Genomic DNA, 22,292 nt, shown 5'->3' with positions numbered 1-22,292 from the left:
TCTCAAAAACTGAGTGACCGTACAAGAAGGTGACGTGAGGAAGGCCATCAAGAGATCCATGACAATTCTGGGGTAGTTACAAGCTTCAATGGCTGAGATGGGAGAGACTGCGCATACAACTGTTTAAGCAACTATGTAACTGTTGCCCCGGTGTTTCACAAGTCGCAGCTTTATGGGAGAGTGGCAAAGAGAAAGCCACTGTTTGAAATAAAACTCACATGAAATTTGGCTGGAGTTTGCCAGAAGGCATGTGGGAGAATCTGAAGTCAGCTGGAAGAAGGTTCTATGGTCTGATGAAACCAAAATTGAGCTTTTTGGCCATCAGACTAAATGCCATGTTTGGAGTAAGCCAAATGTCGCACATCATTGAAAACATACCATCCCTACTGTGAGGTGTGGTGGTGGCTGCATCATGTTGGGATGCTTCACTCCAGCAGGCTTGTAAAGGTAGAGGGTAAAATGAATGCAGTAAGATGCGGCGAAATCCTGGAGGAGAACCTGATGCAGTCTGCAAGGGAATTGCGACCTGAGAAAAGATGTGTTTTCCAGCAAGACAATGACCCCAAGCATAATGCCAAAGCTACACAGGAATGGCTTAAAAGCAACAAAGTTAATGTCCTAAAGGGACCAAGTCAGAGTTCAGACCTCAATCTGACGGAGAATTTGTGGCTGGACTTCAGAAGGGAGTTCACTCACGATCCCCATGCAATCTGATAGAGCTTGAGCAGTTTTGTAAAGAAGAATGGGGAAATATTGCAATGTCCAGATGTGCAAAGCTGATAGAGATCTATCCACACAGACTAAAGGCTGTAATTGTTGTCAAAGGTGCATCTACTAAATACCGACTTGAAAGGGGTGAATACTTATGCAATCAATTATTTTGCTTTATATTTGTAATTAATTTAGATCACTTTGTAGACAATTGTTTTCACTTTGACATGAAAGCACTTTTCTGATAATCAGTGTCAAAAAAGGCAAATGAAACCCACTGATTCAATGTTGTAAAACAATGAAACATGAAAACTTTCAGGGGGGTGAATACTTAAAAAAAAATAGGCACTACATATCTGTAATTCATTATTTAAACAAACAAGAATGCTTAATCAAACTATATATGGGAAGAGTCTACTCTGCACTGCATCTCAATAAATATTAATAAACAATTGCCTTCAGTAGATTATTCCTTTTTATACGTGTATAAAAGGCCCTACAGTCCATTCTTCTGTTTCTTTGGCAAACAGGATTCAAAAAGTTGGTAAATGATGACAACATAGAATATGACAAAGTTCTAAATGGTCCTAACCCTCAAGCCTAATGTACTTCTGGCAACTTTATAAGTCTCTTCCTTGGATACAACACTAGTCCCTTGTCAACCAGAGAAAAGGTCACCTCCCCCATTGGGTCTTTGGGCTTTAAAGGTTTTCCTTTACGTGCATTCTTTTAATGCTAACCATTGAAAAGGTACGACAGTGAACAGGAAATATATTCTCCCTATCAACTATAGTTAATTATTTTCTCATGCTTTCAGTTTATGGTTTAGATTTAAGACCTTAGTTTTACACTTTGAATGCAAAAACAAATTTTTAAACACGCTTGTCACTCTTTCCTACAAGTTCTGTGATTACAAGACTATTATCCTGTTTTCAGTGCACAAAAATTAGAATGAGCCAGTCTTTTCCTGAGTTGGTTCTTCAATATATTGATCTAGTATACATTCCATAAATTCATTTTCCTACATTATAGCAAATTTGATTTATCTACTTTATGTAGGTTAGGAACTCATGTTAGCTACTTCCTTCACCTATTCTGCTCATCCCTATTCCAGTTTTGCAATATTTATTGTTTGTAGCATATTTTTTGTCTCTTACACTCTGCTGCCTCAAAACAAATTCCACAACTTACGTCAGTGATAATAAATCTGACTCTGAGAAAAAGAATTATCAACAAATTTCCCTTTCATAAATTTACATCAACACTGCTCAATCCCATTATGCTTGCAATGCATCGTTAAATTTCTAAATAACAGATCCAAACATTATTGTCTATTACAGATGTCAAATTAACTAGCATGTGACTTGTTACTGTGTCTTTGTTTCTTGGTCAGGTTATATTTATAATACTTTTTTGTGGTACAATATACTGTGCATTTCTGCCCCCTGAAGTATATTTAGCAGTCAGAAAAAATTGAAGTTTTCAAGCTTAGATATGAGTTTCAGAAAGTGTGGTTTTATGCATTTTTACATTTGTAAGACCAAAGACAAAAAGAATAACCGACAATGGCAATTAATAGCTGCTGCATAATCAAACATTTCAAAGCTCGGGATTACAAAGTTTACTTACTTATTAAAAGTTTTGCCTTCAGTTACAGATTAGTTACAGCAGGGAAGAAAATTTAGCTTATCAAATCTGTACCAGCTCCATACAAGCATGATCCTACTGCCAACACCCCCATTCTTTCTCTCTGTAGGTTTGAAAATTCTGTTTTCAGTTACTTATCCAACTCCATTTTGGATATCAGTTAAATCTATCACTAACCTACTAATGAATTCCTCACTCTTCTTCACTTGGGTATACAATTAAAAAACCTGTATTACTTTTGTTTTCTTTGTCAACAAGTTCTTAGCGTTGCATTAACTGGAATATTTCTATCTGCTTTGTCTAAACCACGCACAAGCAGTTTTACGATCTCCTCCCAGCCTTTTGGTCCAAAAGGCAAAACTCCTGTTTCTCTAGTTTATACAAGGGAATGTTGTTCCCTTGTTCAAAAAAAAGGAAGTAGGGATAGTCCGGGTAATTATAGACCAGTGAGCCTTGCGTCTGTGGTGGGAAAGCTGTTGGAAAAGATTCTTAGAGATAGGATCTATAGGCATTTAGAGAATCATGGCCTGATCAAGGACAGTCAGCATGGCTTTGTGAAGGGCAGATCGTGTCTAACAAGCCTGATAGAGTTCTTTGAGGAGGTGACCAGGCATATAGATGAGGGTAGTGCAGTGGATGTGATCTATATGGATTTTAGTAAGGTATTTGACAAGGTTCCACACGGTAGGCTTATTCAGAAAGTTAGAAGGCATGGGATCCAGGAAAGTTTGGCCAGGTGGATTCAGAATTGGCTTGCCTGCAGAAGGCAAAGGGCGGTGGTGGAGGGAGTACATTCAGATTGGAGGATTGTGACTAGTGGATCTGTTCTGGGACCTCTACTTTTCGTGATTTTTATTAACGACCTGGATGTGGGAGTAGAAGGGTGGGTTGGCAAGTTTGCAGACGACACAAAGGTTGGTGGTGTTGTAGATAGTGTAGAGGATTGTCAAAGATTGTAGAGACATTGATAGGATGCAGAAGTGGGCTGAGAAGTGGCAGATGGAGTTCAATCCAGAGAAGTGTGAGGTGGTACACTTTGGAAGGACAAACTCCAAGGCAGAGTACAAAGTAAATGGCAGGATACTTGGTAGTGTGGAGGAGCAGAGAGATCTCGGGGTACATGTCCACAGATCCCTTAAAGTTGCCTCACAGGTGGATAGGGTAGTTAAGAAAGCTTATGGGGTGTTAGCTTTCATAAGTCGAGGGATAGAGTTTAAGAGTCGCGATGTAATGATGCAGCTCTATAAAACTCTGGTTAGGCCACACTTGGAGTATTGTGTCCAGTTCTGGTCACCTCACTATAGGAAGGATGTGGAAGCATTGGAAAGGGTACAGAGGAGATTTTCCAGAATGCTGCCTGGTTTAGAAAGTATGCATTATGATCAGAGATTAAGGGAGCTAGGGCTTTACTCTTTGGAGAGAAGGAGGATGAGAGGAGACATGATAGAGGTGTACAAGATAATAAGAGGAATTGATAGAGTGGATAGCCAGCGCCTCTTCCCCAGGGCACCACTGCTCAATACAAGAGGACATGGCTTTAAGGTAAGGGGTGGGAAGTTCAAGGGGGATATTAGAGGAAGGTTTTTTTTACTTAGAGAGTGGTCGGTGCATGGAATGCACTGCCTGAGTCAGTGGTGGAGGCAGATACACTAGTGAAGTTTAAGAGACTACTAGACAGGTATATGGAGGAATCTAAGGTGGGGGCTTATATGGGAGGCAGGGTTTGAGGGTCGGCACAACATTGTGGGCCGAAGGGCCTGTACTGCGCTGTACTATTCTATGTTCTATGTACACTGTGCAATTGGTTATTGGACTTCCTAACCAACAGACCTCAGATACCCAGGATGCACAACCACTCCTCTCATCCCATCATCATCAACGTGTCTGCCCCCAGGGCTGTGTGCTGCGTCCATTGCTCTACACTGTTCACACATGACTACACGGCCTGACACCCGAGTAAACACATTGTCAGATTTGCCAATGATATGACAGTGGTGGGGCTCATCAACAACGATCATGAAACAGCCTACAGAGGGGATCTGGAAGAGCTCAAAGGCTGGTGCCTCTTCATCAATGTCAACAAGACAAAAAAAAATGGTATTCAACTTCAGAACTCACATCCCTCTTCACATCAGCAGCACAACAATGGAAACTGAGCAGATTCAAACTCCTGGGAATTCGCATCTTGCACACAGACATATTCTGCACAATCAGGAAAGCTCATCAACAACTCTACTTTGACGAGGCTGAAGAGAGCTGGACCCACATCATTCTACAAATGCTCAGTAGAGAGCATCCCAACATGCTGCATCATTGCATGGTATAGAAACTGCACTGCAATGGACAGGAAGGCTCTACAATGGGTAGTCTAAACTACCTACTGCAGCTCTGGTACCAGCCTATCCACCAAAGACATACAGAAAGGTGCCGGAAAAGAATCTGTAACATCACAAAGGATCCCACCCACTCTGCTCACGGACTGTTTGCCCCACTCCCGTTAAAGAGGAGGCTACATAGCCTCCACACTAGGACCAGACTCAAGCAGCAAGGCTGATCAAGACCTCCACCAACTAACCCACCCCACTACCAAAACTAATTTCTTGTAAGTCACCTGTGCTTAGTGTCACTTCATGGACATACAATCGATAGACAAGCTATCTTGCATATTAATTGTTTTTTTTTGTTATTGCGTTCTGTATCTTAAGTGTTTTTTGTGCTGCATTGGACCTGGAGTAACAATAATTTCATTCTCCTTTACATTTGTGTATTAGAAATGACATTAAACAATCTTGAATCTTAATCTCTTAGCCTGGAATTATGAGTAAATCTCCTCTGCAAGGCTTTCTTGCCTTTCCTATAATGGCATAATCAAAATGGACAATACTCCAGCTCTGATTCAGTGCTTTATAAAAAGGTTCACCAACACTGACTTGTTTTCACTCAATTCCAGGATTCTGTATGCTCCATTAATCATAGAACATTGAACATGTACAGCACAGAACAGGCTCTTTAACCCACAATGTTGTGATGACTTTTTAAACCTAACAGTACTGTGCAAAGGTTTTGGGTACATATATAACTTGGGTGCCTAAGATCTTTGCACAGTACTGTATTTGTCAACATGGAGCCAAGAATGAGTCTAAATCTAGAGGGATCAAAGGAAATTGGGAAAGGCAAAGTGGAGTAACAGGGCAGGAGATGGTGTGGGTACAGACACACCCAGCCCAGAGACACCAGACAAGATCATTTGAATCCAAGCAATTGGTTTATTGATCATTACTGAGTGTCTCTCTGGTGCTTCCCACTCACATCCCCATTTCCCAACCATGATTCCCTTCTCCTTGCCCAGTTCCCACAATAGAAAACCATATGAGAATCAGGTTTATTATCACTCACATACATCACAAAATTTGTTTTTTTTTGAAGCAGCAGTCAGTGCAATATGTAATATTACTACAGTACTGTGCAAAAGTCTTCAGTACCCTAGCTATAAATGCCCAAGACTTTTGCACAATACTGTACTTTAAGATCAATCTAACATTTCCCTCCCACATAGCCCTCCATATGCCTATCTCTTAAACATCTCTAAAGTATCTGCCTCTATCACCAACTGTGACGGCGTATTCCATACACCCACCACTCTTTGTAAAATAAAACTCCAGTCACCTTAAAATTATGCCCCCTCATATTAGCTATTTCTGCCTTGAGAAAAGTCTCTGTCTACCCACTTCATCAGGTGTTAGACAAGACCAGGTGAGGGGAAGTTGAGTTGGGGAGGGTAGGTAGGTGGAATGAATTAAGAGGCTGGAAGATAGGTAAATAAGGCAAAGGGCTGAAGAAGGGATATAATAGGAGAGGGCAGTGGACAATGAAAGAAAAGGGAGGAGGAAGAGCACCAGAGGGAGGTGATGGGCAGGTGAGAAGGGGTGAGAGGGGAATCAGAATGGAGAATGGAAAAAGGGGAGGGGAGAACTAGTGGAAGTTAAGAGTAATCGATGTTCATGCCATCAGATTGGAGGTTACTCAGAATGAATAACACAAGTGTAAATTTTAACTTTATTTAACCTCTTTATACTTTGACTCTGTGGAAAATGATCAGTGATAGAAAAGATTTGGAGAACGATCTTGAAAGCAGCTACTTGCATTCAAATAATATCCCTCTAAAAATAGTCTCTTGAGGCACAAGACAAATAACTGAGAAAACCAGAGCAGAGAGATTTGATGACATGCAAATAGGAATTTTAAAACAGGTGAAAAGAGGGAATTCCAGATTTTTGGACCTATATACAGTAGCTGTAGGCCATTATCAGATTTATTATCAGTACCATGGTGACATTTTTTGTTTTGTGGCAGTATTAGAGTACAAAAATCTAAAAATCTATGAATTACAAAATAAATAGTACAATAAAAAGGAGTAACAAGGTAGTGTTTGTGGACTGGTCAGAAATTTGATGGTGGGGAAGAAGCTGTGCCTAGAATTATCAAGTCAAGCTCTGGTACCTCCTCCCTGATGGTAGCAATAAAGAGGGCATGACTCAGATGCAGAGACCTGAATAACAGTTGCTGCATTCTTGAAGCACTGCATCTTGAAGATGCCCTCAATAGTAGGGGAGGAATGTTCCTGTGCTGGAGCTGGCTCAGACTATAACTCTCTGTGGAGCTTCTTGCGATCCTGTGCATTGGAGGCTCCATAACAGTCAGAACTCTCTCCATTATACATCCATAGAAAATTGCAAGGGTCATTAGTGATATGCCAAATTTCTTCAAACTCAAACACAAGCATGCCTGTTTTGTGATTGCATCAGTATTGGGCCCGTGATAGATCCTCAGCTGTTGACATCTGGGAACTTGAAGCTGCTCACCCTTTCCACCACTGACCCCTAATGATGACCTGTGTACAATACTGCGCAAAAATCTAAGGCACATTTATATAGCTAGGATGCCTAAGACATTTGCACAATACTACAGTAATTATGTATTGCAGTGTACTGATGCTGCAACAAACAAAGACATATGCGAGTTATGATAAATCTGATATGGATCTCTATTGTAGACCGAGAGTAGGAAGGAGGCAGGGAGAGGGGAATCGTGACTGGGAAAAGAGGAATGGAGAGGGGAGGGAGCAGGAAGCACCAGAGAGACATTCTGTAATGATCAATAAACCAATTGTTTGGAATCAAGTTACCTTGCTTTGTGTTGCAGGGCTGGGTGTGTCTGCATAGGCATATGAATGTACAGAGAATGCAGGGGTATGGACAAAGGGCGAAGGGTGGGTTTAGTTAAGTGAGCTACCTAATTCCTAGTTCAATTGGTTTGGCACAAGATTGTGGTCCAATGGACCTGCTTTGCTTTAAGTTTGTACTCAGATTTCTATGTTAATCTAGGAAGCAAGCCAGCAAACCAGGGATGAATATGAACTGAGGACAGTTTCTAAAGTCAAAGGCATTTACAAATCAGGAAACAAAAGAAGTCTCTAAACAAGGAAGCTATGGGCAAATGGCATCTATACTGAGGCTACGTCCACACCTCGCTGGGTAATTTTGAAAACGCCGGTTTTGAGTAAAAACGATAGGTGACCACACTAAGCATTTTTCAAAATATCTCTGTCCACATTAGATGGATATTTGGGCAAATCTCCTACTACTGGGCATGCACAGGACACAGAAAACAAGGGAAGAGGAAACGAAAACAAGGGAAGAGGAAACGATATACTTGGTGCGCGTTTGCCCAGTTACAGAGTAGAAAAACTTAAAAGGAATTGCTCTTGGATCTCGCGCAGGAGGACTTAAAACTAAAAAAAAAATACTGGAGCGTATGGAGGCAACTGACAGGGAGTTCACGGACAGAGTGACCCGGCTGACGACGAACATTGAAAAACCGACTAACTCTGTTGCATTAATAAAGCACCTTGTTAAATGTATAAAACATGTCTGCATCAGTGTTATCCTGTATTTCCATACAATGCTACATTAGGCTGTTACACATCTATTGTCAGAGAAGTACTTGCATAAATAGGTAAACCACCTTCATACAAGCAAGGACAGAAAACAGGGCAAACTGAGTATACTTATTTATCCAGTAAGCTATGGGTCACAGTATTTGGTGAGTACATTTCTAACTCTTCTGGCTTCAGTCTCCTTGCAGTCTGTTCTGAAATTGTTAGGTTCTGCGAAGCCCAGAATCAAATATCGCTGTGATGATTTTACGCTCTAGTATCAATTCTTTGGCAACAATAAAGTAGTAATAATAATAATAATAATAATAATAATAAGAATAATAATAATAAGAAAACAATGAAATGTCGCGCTGTCGCCATCTGTTCCGGCACGTCATGACAGCGGTTTTAAAAAGCTCCGGTTACCCCATACACACTCCAACCGATATTAGGCGTTTTCAGATTTATTCACTCTGGAGACAGTTTCTGAAAATCTCCATTTTTGGGGGCTGAAAACCCCACTTCAGTGTGGACAGAAGGTCAAAACGAAGAGAAAAAGCTTCATTTTCAAAATTATCCGGCGTAGTGTGGACGTAGCCTGAGATACTTGAAACACTTGCATGTTTTATTTTAGGAAAAAATTGCACATAAAAGCTATTCATACATGTTTGATTGTGCTGGCAATCATTTATGCATACAATGGCATACCAGGGTTAAATTACTAGATAGCCAGTCAATGCCCTAGAGCGCAAAACCTACCACAACAGATGGGGAAATAATTAAAAACTGCTTTCTTTAAAAGTAGCTAGACTCAATAACCAACTTACTCAGCTGCTCTAAAAACAATTTGGTCTTACTAATGTCCTCCAAGGCTCCTTGTGTGGTTTACAACCAGATGGTTAACTTATGATCATCATCTCAGATAGGTAATGTGCTACCTTTGCCAATGACATCCACATGCATAAATGAGTAAATAAAAAATAAATTTTGCAAGCCAATGAACTGCTATTGAGAAAATATCATGTGGGAGGTGGTGTCAACATATCTGCCAAAATCTGTGGGCTTATCATTGTGTCTCTTATCAAGATGGAGTGAGAGAAGTCAAAAAAGTCAGATAGAGAGCATTAAAAGCTAGCACCAACAACAGTTCTGTTGTGAAAAAAACAGATAGCTCATTACTGTGTGCTGGGGAAGGAAATTTAAATTCTTATTCTATATTTACCAGCAATGTGGTGTACTTTTAACTCCATTCATATTAGCTCTCAGGGGGCAATTAGAAACAGGCAATAAATGCAACTCATCTTTACTAGACCACTGCCCATGAATGAAAAAAAATCAGAATTATGTATTTTTCTGCAGCAAAGAGATGTCTGCAATAAAGGAACTTAGACCTCTGCAGGCAAGATAAGCAAATATGCATTCAGCTAGAATGAAGAATGCCCACTAAAGCGAAAGTAAAATTGTAATGATAAATACAATATATAGTCATGTGTAAAAATATTGAAGAATAGAAGATTTTTTAAAATTGCTAATAACCACAGCCTGAAGGAATATGTCTGTATGCATTTAAAAGTAAATTTACAGAACTAAAGGGGCTGCATGGTAGGAATTAAGAACATGTCCATATCTTTAAGCATTCACAAGCTGAATGCATAAACCTTTTTTTGACATGCTTAGAGAATATCTTTTCACTAAGTATTGCAACTTCACTAAATTTCTGAGCTCTAATCCAAATTGCTAGGAGAACTAATAGAGAAAGGAAGCTCTTGTCCTGGGTCTTTATTCTTTGGAACGTAGAAGGTTGAGGGGGGACTTGGTAGAGGTATTTAAAATTATGAGGGGGATAGATAGAGTTGACGTGGATAGGCTTTTTCCATTGAGAGTGGGGAGATTCAAACAAGAGGACATGAGTTGAGAGTTAAAGGGCAAAAGTTTAGGGGGTAACACGAGGGGGAACTTCCTTACTCAGAGAGTGGTAGCTGTGTGGAACGAGCTTCCAGCGGAAGTGGTTGAGGCAGGTTCGGTGTTGTCGTTTAAAGTTAAATTGGACAGCTAAATGGACAGGAAAGGAATGGAGGGTTATGGGCTGAGTGCAGGTCGTTGGGACTAGGTGAGAGCAAGAGTTCGGCACGGACTAGAAGGACCGAGGCCTGTTTCCCGTGCTGTAATTGTTATATGTAAGCCAATTTTAAGCTTTATTTCTGCACCAAAATCTAGGCTGGTATGTCTACAGTAGCCATAAACTGAATGCACAAGTCCAAAAAGAAACTAAATTCCAAGAAATCATTTGATAAGGAAGGACAGGAATTCTGTCAGCTCAAGACTCAGATATTGACTTTTTAATCTTGTCAAAGATGATCATAATTGGTAACTACAGTAGCTATGAACAGCAACCTCTTGTACAGTAAAATGTACTCTTGATCTCACAATCTACCTCATTATGATCTTGCACTTTATAGTTAACATGAACTGCACTCTGGCTTTTACTCTTTATTCTGCATTGTTAGTTTTAACTTGTTCTACTTCAACGCACTGTGTAATGATTTGACCTGTATGAACAGTATGCAAGAACATGCATCTTGGTGCATGTTCAACAATAAACCATACCAATATAATAAGGCCAGTGCTAAAAATATGTTGATGGCAAAACTAATGATGCTGTTGGTGGGGGGGGGGGGGGGGGGAGATCTTTTAAAATATAGAATAAACAAACAAACATGGTGACTATAGCTTACTTACTATTTATTCAGAACACATGTCACTTAATATTTGAGTGGTTTGTATTTTGTAGCTACATTTTGGATTTAGGTCACATATTAGACCAGATACAGAGTGACAGATATTAGTTCATAATTGGCATTACTGAACCAAACTGTCATTTAAAGTCAATCAAGTAGCTTCTTTGTTGTCAATACAAGCTTAATATTCTAGTATATATTTTTATATGTTGCTCAGCATTTCTAGCATCTGCAGAATCTTGTGTTTATATTCCAGACTTTTTTTTGATATAAATGAACCATATTTACAATTCCTCAGCTGCTATGGTGGAATTTAGACATGTCATTCAACTCTTATTTCAGGCCTCTAGATTATTGGTTCAGTAACATAATCACCATACTATCTTATCCTATACAGACATGCATTTTCAGACTACATTCCTCAGCTTTCCAAATTCATAACATCCCATAACCCAAAAAGGTCTCTGTCTATTTTCCAGAAAATAAAACCTACATCTTAAAATCTTCAAGGATATTTGCAACTATCATGTGTGGAAATTTCACTTATTTGGTTTTATTTCCATATAACATTTTCAGGTTACAGAAACAAAAGATATTAACTGAACACAATTTCAGTTTTATAATAAAAAAAACCAAAGCAAGGTAGCTAGTTATTAAACAATTAAACCATGTCTCACTCACTTTTGTCCAAATGGAGTTTATTGTCCAGTCCTGGATCACTATAATTAACATGCTTGCCAGGCTTACCACAAATTTTTCCCCCATGCTTTCAAATTAAACTGGTAGAAACACAACCTGAACTTGCTGGAACGCCTTCAGTCGCTTCTTGAATCTTGATGGAAAAACAAGGTCACATCCCCGGGCCAGCAAAGCCAATTCTTTCCTGAGGTCTGGATCCTGGCGCAGTGAAGTGTCCTTTATCATCATTGTCAAAGCCGGGATAAGTATATAGATTCAGATTGGAGAGGGTGTATCAAATGAAAAAGGTCCCAATAAAATGGAGTATTAATTTTGGCTGCAGAAAATCAGCTCCTTCCAGTTTCATCAAATCCACTCTTGACCTCGTACACCATCTGTGATTCTGTGCAATGATACTTAAAGTAGGCTTAACATACTGTTCCATACATTACACAGATCTTGGCTTAGACAAAGTGCTGAAACTGTAGTCACTTCGGGGCCAGCCCTTCGCGCAGTCACATTCCAAAATCTTAATGGGTGGTTATGTAAGGAAACAAACCCGTTGTTTGGGACCCAGCCGTGCTGACAAGCAATAATCAATCTGGACAAGAACTACAGGATGTTTAAAAAAAAACACGTAGAAGCTAGTCCTCAGAAATAGCTAGCAGCCAATTTCTTTCTGTCACAGACAGTAGAGGGTAGCTCAACTGATTGAAATTTCTAGTTGTGTGCCAATAGTTTAGGCAGTTCAACTAAATAAGCTTCATTTTCCTCACAGATTCAGCCTCTAAAGGCCACCTCCAGCCTATTGTCAGAAGTGCAACTGTGTCATTTGTGTTATCTATAGATGGTGTCAATTATAGCAATAGCAGCCTGGTCTGTTTATTTTTAAATTGGTCATTATTACTGCTTTTATAGTTAATTCTTGTGTAGACCAAACTGATCCAATTCGAGTCAGCTTCTAGCTGCTTTACTTCAGTTTAATTAGCTAACCTAATAAGTTCTTCAGTCATTTAAACAGAACACAAATAGAACAGATGAATACATTCAGTATCACAATATTTTCTAAATAAAGACACTAAATACCGCAACTGATTCAATAAATTGGTGTTTGTGCATTTGGCATCCTGCACTAACAGCTGCAGATACAACACTTGACTGATATCAGGTGTTGCATAACAGCTTTTTTCTTCTTTAACAGTTATTTGGGATTAAACAATCTTGCTCCCAATTCCAATTCTGTGGGTTCTGAGGTAACTGCAGATTCTACCTGATATTCAGAAATAAATGCAGGTGGATTTTGATGCAGTAGGGCGTTCCAGATATTTCCTGTATCCCAAGTTTGCACAATGCCTCACACATACCTGTCACATTGATTCTGGATTTTGTCACCATCACAGATATTCTTCCATTTTAATGAAATACAATCCCAAGTTCCCTGTGAAGCATTTGGGATAATATAGAAAAGAAGTCAAGCAAAAAAAGCCAAGCATAAAATGTCAGAAGGAGTGCACTAGTTCATGAACTACCAACCTGCCTGCCCAGTCAAGCACTTCCTGCTCTCTCTCTGCTGGGTTGTCTGGTTCTTATCAGCCTTCCTAATATGTCAAAACTAGTCAGCTCCCACCAAGTTAGATATTTCAATAGATTTCCCTTAGTGTGCTGGTGTATGTAAAATAGGAATGTATTTAGAGCAGGATCAATGTAAAAAGATGCAAAATGAAGAAGGTTGCCAAGATTACTGGAAAAAGCAAGGCAGATGAAGCTGGTTGAAAGGTGTTGCAACAACAAAATTCAAGGGTCTCCAAATGCAAGGAATTGATTGTGAACTTCAGGAGACAACGGTCAGTGCAGATCATAAATAACATCTCCTCCTTGCTTACAAGGATGTGTGCTTAGCCTATTGCTCTACTCTCTCTATACTCATGACTCACAGCTCAAATGCTATCTATGAATTTGCTGATGATACAGCTATTATTGGCAGGATCTCATGGTGACAAGATGGTGTACAGGAGTGAGGCAATTCAGCTGGTTGAGTGATACTGCAAGGAATGGCTTGTGAAATTTAGAAAGGTGCAGTTGAGAGAACACACAATAGTCCTCACTGAGGGGATCAACAGTGGAAAGGGTGAGCAGCTTCAAGTTCCTGAGCCTCAACACCTCAGAGGATCTATCCTGGGCCCAACACTGAGGCAAACACGAAGAAGGCATGCTAGCAGCTACACTTCATTAGGAGTTTGAGGAGATTCAGTACATCACCAAAGACCAAACTTCAACAAGTGTACAGTGGGTAGCATTCTGACTGTGTGCATCACCATCTGGTGTGGAGGCTCCAATGCACAGGATTGAAAGAGGCTGCAGAGGGTCGTAGACTCAACCAACTCCATCACAGGCACAACTCTCACCCACCATTGAGGGAGTTCTTCAAAATGCGGCGCCTCAAGAATGCGGCATCCATCATTACAGACAGACATTCACCCGCTCAGGACATGTCCTCGTCCATCAGGGAGGATGTACATGGATTGGAAATCCCACACTCAACATTTTAGGAACAGCTCTTCCTCTCTGCCATCAGATTACAAATAGTCCACGAACACTGTCTCGTTATTTCTCTTTTGCACTATTTATTGTAACTTAGTGATTTTTGTCTTGCATAGTACTGTTGCCACAAAACAACGAATTTCACAACATGTCAGTGATGACAATCCTGATTCTGAAATGGGAAGTGCGCCAAAGAAAGGTAGTTAGAATTTAACACAGATAAGTGTGAAGTTAAACTTGGGCAAGACTTAAACAGTAAATGGCATGGTCCTAGAGAGTATAGAACAGACTGTATGTATATAGTTCTCTGAAAGTGTTGAAACAGGTAGACATGGTGCTGAAAACAGTGCTTGGTACACTTGCCTTCATCAGTCAGGCCATTGAGCACAAGAGTTGGGATGACATATCGCAACTGTATAAATCACTAGTGCAACCACACTTGGCTACAAGAAAAATGTCCAAGCTGAAAAGGGTGCAGAAAAGATTCACAAGGATATTACTAGGTTTAGAAGGAGAGACTGGATAGACTACTTGTTCTACTGGTATGCATAACTTTGGATATGTCACATTCAGATAACTTGTTCCCTTGATAATTAAACTTCCTTTTGAAGGAAGGACCTTCTACTCTCACCTGGCAAGTCAGTCAATGCTAGTAAAATGTGAATAGCTTCCACAAATTTTATACCAGGCGGTGATGAAATTCACATCTGGTTACCAAATTACCAAAACCACAATAGTCAAACAGCTCTTTACATGAAACAACTTGTTCTCCATTTTTGAATAATTCTCCTGTATACATAACAGTTGCTGCTTCTTTTACTCTTAATATTAGCATTATGCTCTACAGCACAAAGCAAAAAAAGCTTTTTAAACACACAAAAGTACATGTTCGGCACAACATTGTGGACCGAAGGGCCTGCATTGTGCTGTAGGGTTTCTATGTTTCCAAAATTACTGGGCAAAACTGAAAGTATAAACAGTTACAAGGAGACAAAGCAATTTTTAAACGTGATCTGTAAATGAATGGATTACATGTTGTTAATGGAGTAAAAAAATAATTACAGCGAGAAGTTCTGACTAAACTTTGTTAATGGCTCAAGCTAGAGTTACGCACATACACCAGCTGTTGTGGGCTGGATCTGTGAGATGCAATTTGTATTTTTAACTGATCCTTTTCGAAAACTCTCATATCCTGGTATTTTACCATTTTCTAAATTAGAACATTACAGTATGCAAGATCAGAAGAGAATTAGCAACAGAAACTGCAAACTCTGACCAAGTATTATGGGGCTCTGGAAATGAATGCCTTTTAGAATACATACAATGCAGAAATAAAAAAATCTGAAAACTACAGATGTTGGAAGCATGAAATAGGAACAAAATGCTATAAATATATAGCAGATCAGGCAGCAATGATGGAAAGAAAAACTGAGATGAAGACAACAAGGAAATAAGAGCCAATTTGGCTCTTCAAACCTGCTTCACGATAGCCCTCAAGTTACTGATCTTGCATTCCATTTAAAATTCCACTCATGAATGAATCTCTGAAAGAAGTTTAAATGAAGGTTCATTAACCCAAAATGTTAACAAAACTTTCTTTCCACAGATGCTGCTTGACTCTCTGCACACCTGTAAGCATTTCCCTTTTTGTATTGACCACGAAAGGTCGCGACCAGTTAATGGCTGTTAATCCTAGTATAACCTGGAAGTCAGTACAGCACAGAATCAGGCTTTTAAGCCATTAAGTATCAATCTATGTATAATAATCCCATTTCCAAACACTAGGTCCATAGCCTCTCCCCTCAGATTCCCTATAAATCTTAGCCTTAAACATCTGCTCTTTAATTTAGCTATGTCTGTTTTAGAAACTTTTGGTACTATCTATCCTACATGTTCCTCAATTTTTTTTTTAAAACAGCTCTCTGGTATCCCTTCAGCCTCCTCCACTCCAATACATACAAACCAAGCCTACCTGGCCTCTCCACAGAAAAGGGATCACTACACAACTGGCAAAATTTTGGGACATCTCCTGTACACTCTATCCACTGCAATCATGCATTTCCTATGGCAACCAGATATGTACACAATTCCCCAAACACAGGCTAACAAGTCTTTTATAAAGTTGAAACATGACCTCTTTGTTCTTACATTTTATTACCCTGGCTAAAGACAAGCATCCTATAGCCTTCCTTTAACACATTATCTCTGCTGCCACTTTGAAGGATCTTTGAACTTATACAGCCCAACATCCTACTGTTTACTACATACATTCTACTTTTCTTCATGGTACATGGACTCACACTCATCAGGATTAAATTCCTATCTGACGCGGTTATGCCTATTTCACCAACCAATCATCAGTTGGTAATCATTAACCTGTAGCCTACGACTATCCTCTTCATCATCAACATTACAAAATTTTGTCAACTGCAAAGTTATGAATTTTAATCCTTACATTTATATCCAAATCATTAATGTAAAATCATCAAGCAGCTCAGCATTAATACTACGGTACATCATAGTCATGGGCACCCAATCAGAAAATCCCTCTAGACTAATTTTAGACATAATATTCTAACTTGCCCTGGATCCCATGGGTTCTAATCTGTTAGACTTGTCTTCCATCAAGGCTTCTCTGAAGTCCTTGTAGATTATATCAACAGCACTTCCCTCAATGCATTTTGTACAGAACGAGGGGTCACAGTTTGAGGATAAAGGGGAAGCCTTTTAGGACCGAGATTAGGAAAAACTTCTTCACACAGAGAGTGGCGAATCTGTGGAATTCTCTGCCACAGGAAACGGTTGAGGCCAGTTCATTGGCTATATTTAAGAGAGAGTTAGATATGGCCCTTGTGGCTAAAGGGATCAGGGGGTATGGAGGAAAGGCTGGTACAGGGTTCTGAGTTGGATGATCAGCCATGATCATACTTAATGGCGGTGCAGCTCGAAGGGCCGAATGGCCTACTCCTGCACCTATTTTCTATGTCTTCTCTTCAAATAAACTCAAATAAGTCAGACAGGATTTGTCCCCAAGAAAATTCTCCTGACCGTCTTTGATTTATCCCTGGAGAAGGGATAAGTTGAAGAGGGTGGTGTAGGGGGTAGACTATTGGAATAGATGCTGGGATCCTTGATTTGATACATATTAAATAATTGGATGTGAACGTAGGAGGAATGATCAGCATGTTTGAATTTGCCAAACATTACCAATGTGGATAGCGAGGAAGACAGTCTAAGGCATAGATGAGATGGAAAGTTGACACAGTGTTACCAGATAGAATTTAATCCCAACAAGCTCAAGGTGATGCATTTTGAGAAGTCATATAGGGGTAGTACATAAAGAGCAAATTGCAAGAATATTAAATCAGAGGGACCTTGAGCTTGAAGTCCACAGTTCCCTTAAAGTGGCCACACTGGTAAATATAGGTACGTAATAGTAAGGAATATGATATGCTTGGCTTCATGGGTCAGGGCATAAAATAAATATAAATGGATATTATGTTCAACTTCACAAAATACTAATCAAACTGCACTTGAAATATTTTGTACAGTTCTGGTTGCTACATTATATAAAGGATGCAGCTGCACTGGACAGCGTGCAGAGAAGATTCACAAGGATGTTGCCTGGATTGGAGGAATTTGGATAGGCTGGGCTGGCTTTTCCAGGAGTGAAGAGGGCAAAAGAGTTGCCTGACAGAGATACTTAAAGTAATAAGAGGCATCACAAACAGAAGGACACAAGTTTAAAACTCCTTCCCTTCACCTTAAAAGGGGGCTCCAGGGGAATTCTTTTCTAATGGTTGATATCTGAAACTCACTGATGGAGATTCAGATTCATTTATTTATCATATGTACATCAAAATATACAGTGAAGTGCATCATTTGCATTAACAACCAACATAGGTTAGGGATGGGCTGGGGGTAGCCCTATAAGAGGGGATCTTATACAGCGGTCCCCAACCACCGGGCCGCAAAGCACGTGCTACCGGGCCGCGAGGAAACGATATGATTTGGCAATAAGAGTCAACTGCATCTTTCCTCAATTCCTGTCACACACTGTTGAGCCATTACCCGCGCGAGGTCATTACCCGCGCATCATGTCAGCGCGGGAAGAAGATCAGCTCCTCGAACTTTCAAATGACGGCGGGATGAAAAGTATGTTTGACATAACATCTCTGCCAGCATTCTGGATCAAAGTCAAGGCGAAATATCCTGAGATAGCCACGAAAGCACTGAAAACGTTGCTTCCATTTCCAACATATCTCTGCAATGAATGCAACGAAAACTAAATTGTGGAATAGACTGGACATAAGGAACCCCCTTCAAGTATCGCTGTCTCCCTTCACCTCGCGATAGGACCGCCTTGTTGCAGGGAAACAAGCACAGGGCTCCCATTGATTCAGCGATATTGGTGCATTGCAATGATTTTATATGTTCAAACAGGGAAAATATGTGCTGTGTGTTTAATATCCAAACGTTACTTAAAATGTTATGATGCTATTGACTTACTTACATAACCATATAACAATTACAGCACGGAAACAGGCCATATCGGCCCTTCTAGTCCGTGCCAAATGCTACTCTCACCTAGTCCCGCCGACCTGCACTCAGCCCATAACCCTCCGTTCCTTTTCTGTCCATATACCTATCCAATTTTTCTTTAAATGATAATATCGAACCTGCCTCTACCACTCTATTGGAAGTTCGTTCAACACTTACTTCAAGCTCCCCTGATAATTGACTTATCACTATATTCATGCCAGGAAAATATGCGCTGTGTGTTTAATATTAAATTTGTTAGATAAACCCTTTTAGAAACGAAATTGAGTGTATTAGCCACTTATCACCGACATTCTGGTCGTGATTAATACCCCCCACCGAACAGAATCGTCAAAAAAGATTTGCAGAAAAAAAGTCGCCAGGTCACGATGCGCATGCACACTGGTGCCTGCGCAAGGCTTCACGGTCATTGTAGTCTTTCTCTGGGTAAACACAACGTATTTGACTGCTACTCTTGTCCGTTGGCAACCCTTCCCCCCACCCCCGGGTTGGCCAGTCCGCAAGAATATTGTCAATATTAAACCGGTCCGCAGTGCAAAAAAGGTTGGGGACCCCTGTTATAGAAACATACAAAATTTTGAAAGGTACAGATAAAATAGAAGTAGGAAAGTTGTTTCCATTGGTAGGTGAGACTAGAACTAGGGGACATTGCCTCAAAATTCAGGGGAGAAGATTTAGGATAGAGATGAGGAGAAACTGTTCTTCCCAGAGAGTGGTGAATCTGTGGAATTCTCTGCCTAGGGAAGCAGTTGAGTCTTCTTCACTAAATATATTTAAAATACAGTTAGATAGATTTTTTTTATATATATAATAGGGGAATTAAGGGTTATGGGGAAAAGGCAGGAAGATGGAGCTGAGTTCACAGACAGATCAGCCATGATCTTATTGAATGGCGGGGCAGGCTCGATGGGCCGGATGGCCTACTCCTGCTCCTATTTCTTATGTTCTATGTTGGTACCGGAACGTGTAACCACACATTCCAGTACCAACATAGAATGCCGGCAGTGCTCAGCAGGATATTCTGGACATTCCTTCCCAAGAGGTCTTGTACTTAACATTATTAATGCAATAATACAAGGAGGGAATAATTACTACAATGCCCATACAAGATGGCCTGCAGTGGAGACCACTCTATTTGTATTCTAGGAATTGCTTTTCCACAGTTAATTGTTAGCTTGTTTTGTATACAATTTGATTTCCAGTGGTTACAGTGTACTTTTAATGCAAGCTCCTCTTACTTCTTGTTCAATAACATTCCTAATAATAGTTCAGAGTAACTTCAAAGTTCAAAGCAAACTTATTATCAAAATACATGTCACCATACACTACCCTAAGATCCATTTTCTTGGACATTCATTATAGAACAAAGAAATACAATAGGATTAATGAACAGCTACACACAGACCGTCAAACTGGTAATGTGAAAAATGTAAACTGTTCAAATACAAAACTAATAATAAATAAAACTATTGATAACTATTGATGAACTGAGAGCTTGGATACATACATGGAATTATGATGTAGTGGCCATTACAGAGACTTGGCTGGCACCAGGGCAGGAATGGATTCTCAATATTCCTGGATTTCAGTGCTTTAAAAGGGATAGAGAGGATGGAAAAAGGGGAGGAGGGGTGGCATTACTGGTCAGGGATACTACTACAGCTACAGAAAGGGTGGGTAATGTAGCAGGATCCTCTTTTGAGTCAGTATGGGTGGAAGTCAGGAACAGGAAGGGAGCAGTTACTCTACTGGGGGTATTCTGTGTCTAGTTCTGGTCGCCTCACTATAGGAAGGATGTGGAAGCATTGGAAAGGGTACAGAGGAGATTAACCAGGATGCTGCCTGGTTTAGAGAGTATGCATTATGATCAGAGATTAAGGGAGCTAGGACTTTACTCTTTGGAGAGGAGGAGGATGAGATGAGACATGATAGAGGTGTACAAGGTAATAAGAAGAATAGATAGAGTGGATAGCCAGCGCCTCTTCCCCAGGGCACCACTGCTCAATGCAAGAGAGCATGGCTTTAAGGTAAGGGGTGGGAAGTTCAAGGGGGATATTAGAGGAAGGGTTTTTACTCAGAGAGTGGTTTGTGCGTGGAATGCACTGCCTGAGTCAGTGGTGGAGGCAGATACACTAGTGAAGTTTAAGAGACTACTAGACAGGTATATGGAGGAATTTAAAGTGGGGGTTTATATAGGAGGCAGGGTTTGAGGGTCAGCACAACATTGTGGACTGAAGGGCCTGTACTGTGCTGTACTATTCTATGTTCTATATTCTAAAATGAGGCATAGAGTCCTTGAAAGTGAATTGTCAGGCTGTAGAATTAATTCAGTGTTGAAATAAGTGAAATTATTACGCTGGTTCAGGAGCTTGATGGTTGAGGGGTAATAATCATCCCTGAAGCTGGTGGCATGAGACCTGTACCAGCAGCAAGAAGAGAGCATGGCCTGGATGGTGGGGATCCTTGAGGATACAACCGGTCAGAATATGCTCCACTGTGCATCTACAGAAGTTTGTTGAAGTTTTATATGACATGCCAAATCAAACTTAAGTAGAGATGCTGTTATGCCTTCTTTGTAATGGCACTTACATGCTGGACCCAAGAGAGCCTCTGAAATGATAAAAGAGGAATTTAAAGTTACTGTCCTTTCCCAACTCTTATTGCCCAATGAGTACTGGCTCATGAACCTTCGGTTTCCTCTTTTCATTGTCAATCATCTCTTTGGTTCTGCTGACATTGAGTGAAAGGTCATTGTTGTGACACTATTCAACCACACTGTCAATTGAACCTCATATTTGCTGATTCGTCACCATCTTTGATTCGGCCAACAATGGTGTCATCAACAAACTTAAATATGGCATTGGATCAGTACTTAAACTCAGTCAGAAGGGAGTAGAGCGGGGACTAAGCACACAGCTTTGTGGTGCATCCGTGCTGAAGGTGATTGTGGAGATGTTATTGCCGATCTGAACTAACCGAGTTCTGCAAGTGAGGAAATAAAAGGAGGTGTTGAGGTCTAGCTCTTATTACCACTGGCAGAGGTTGTCGATATGCAGACAATTCACACTAATGTCTTCTGTCCTGTGGCTTTTTTTTTTGCTCTATCTAGATTCCACCTTATAGAAGACAATATCCTTCTTTAATATTGTATTAAGTTTTCTCTAACTGCCCAAAATTCTTTAAGACTAACATTTATATTTCTTGAACACCTACACAGTTACTTCCCATCCTTGGGTCCACCACTATCAAAGTTGTTGCAATTTCAATTACATCTCATCTGTTCATTTCTATTTGTAAGATTACTTCATCTATTTTCTGGTAGATGCTCTGCACATTTAAGATAATGCCTTTAAACTAGTTACAACATTCATTTCCCTTTATTCACATTTTCTGCTATGGCCCTGTTTGTTTATTGCCCTCAATTTCTGAATTCTACTTTTTCCTCCTCTGCTTATTTATTTTGTTTCTATCCTAGCTCCCGT

General features: G+C 40.1%; 1 protein-coding gene across 7 annotated transcripts in view; it reads right to left on the bottom strand.

Moving 5' to 3' along the window:
- ppp2r3b (protein phosphatase 2, regulatory subunit B'', beta) overlaps positions 1 to 22,292 on the bottom strand; it is a 134,072-nt gene that overhangs the window by 79,324 nt on the left and 32,456 nt on the right. Inside the window, exon 1 of one of the 7 annotated variants that reach the window (XM_072262696.1) lies at positions 11,827 to 12,310. The exons of the other annotated variants lie outside the window; for them this stretch is intronic. Coding sequence (XP_072118797.1) covers positions 11,827 to 11,958 — 132 coding nt within the window. The 5' untranslated portion in view covers positions 11,959 to 12,310. Of the gene's footprint in view, positions 1 to 11,826; positions 12,311 to 22,292 lie in introns of those variants that run through there. 7 annotated transcript variants of the gene reach the window in all.

This window comes from Mobula birostris, chromosome 7, assembly GCF_030028105.1.
Source record: "Mobula birostris isolate sMobBir1 chromosome 7, sMobBir1.hap1, whole genome shotgun sequence".
NCBI lineage: Eukaryota > Metazoa > Chordata > Chondrichthyes > Myliobatiformes > Myliobatidae > Mobula > Mobula birostris.
Note: the sequence above shows the minus strand (reverse complement) of the source record. Positions and strands in the feature narration are given on the sequence as shown.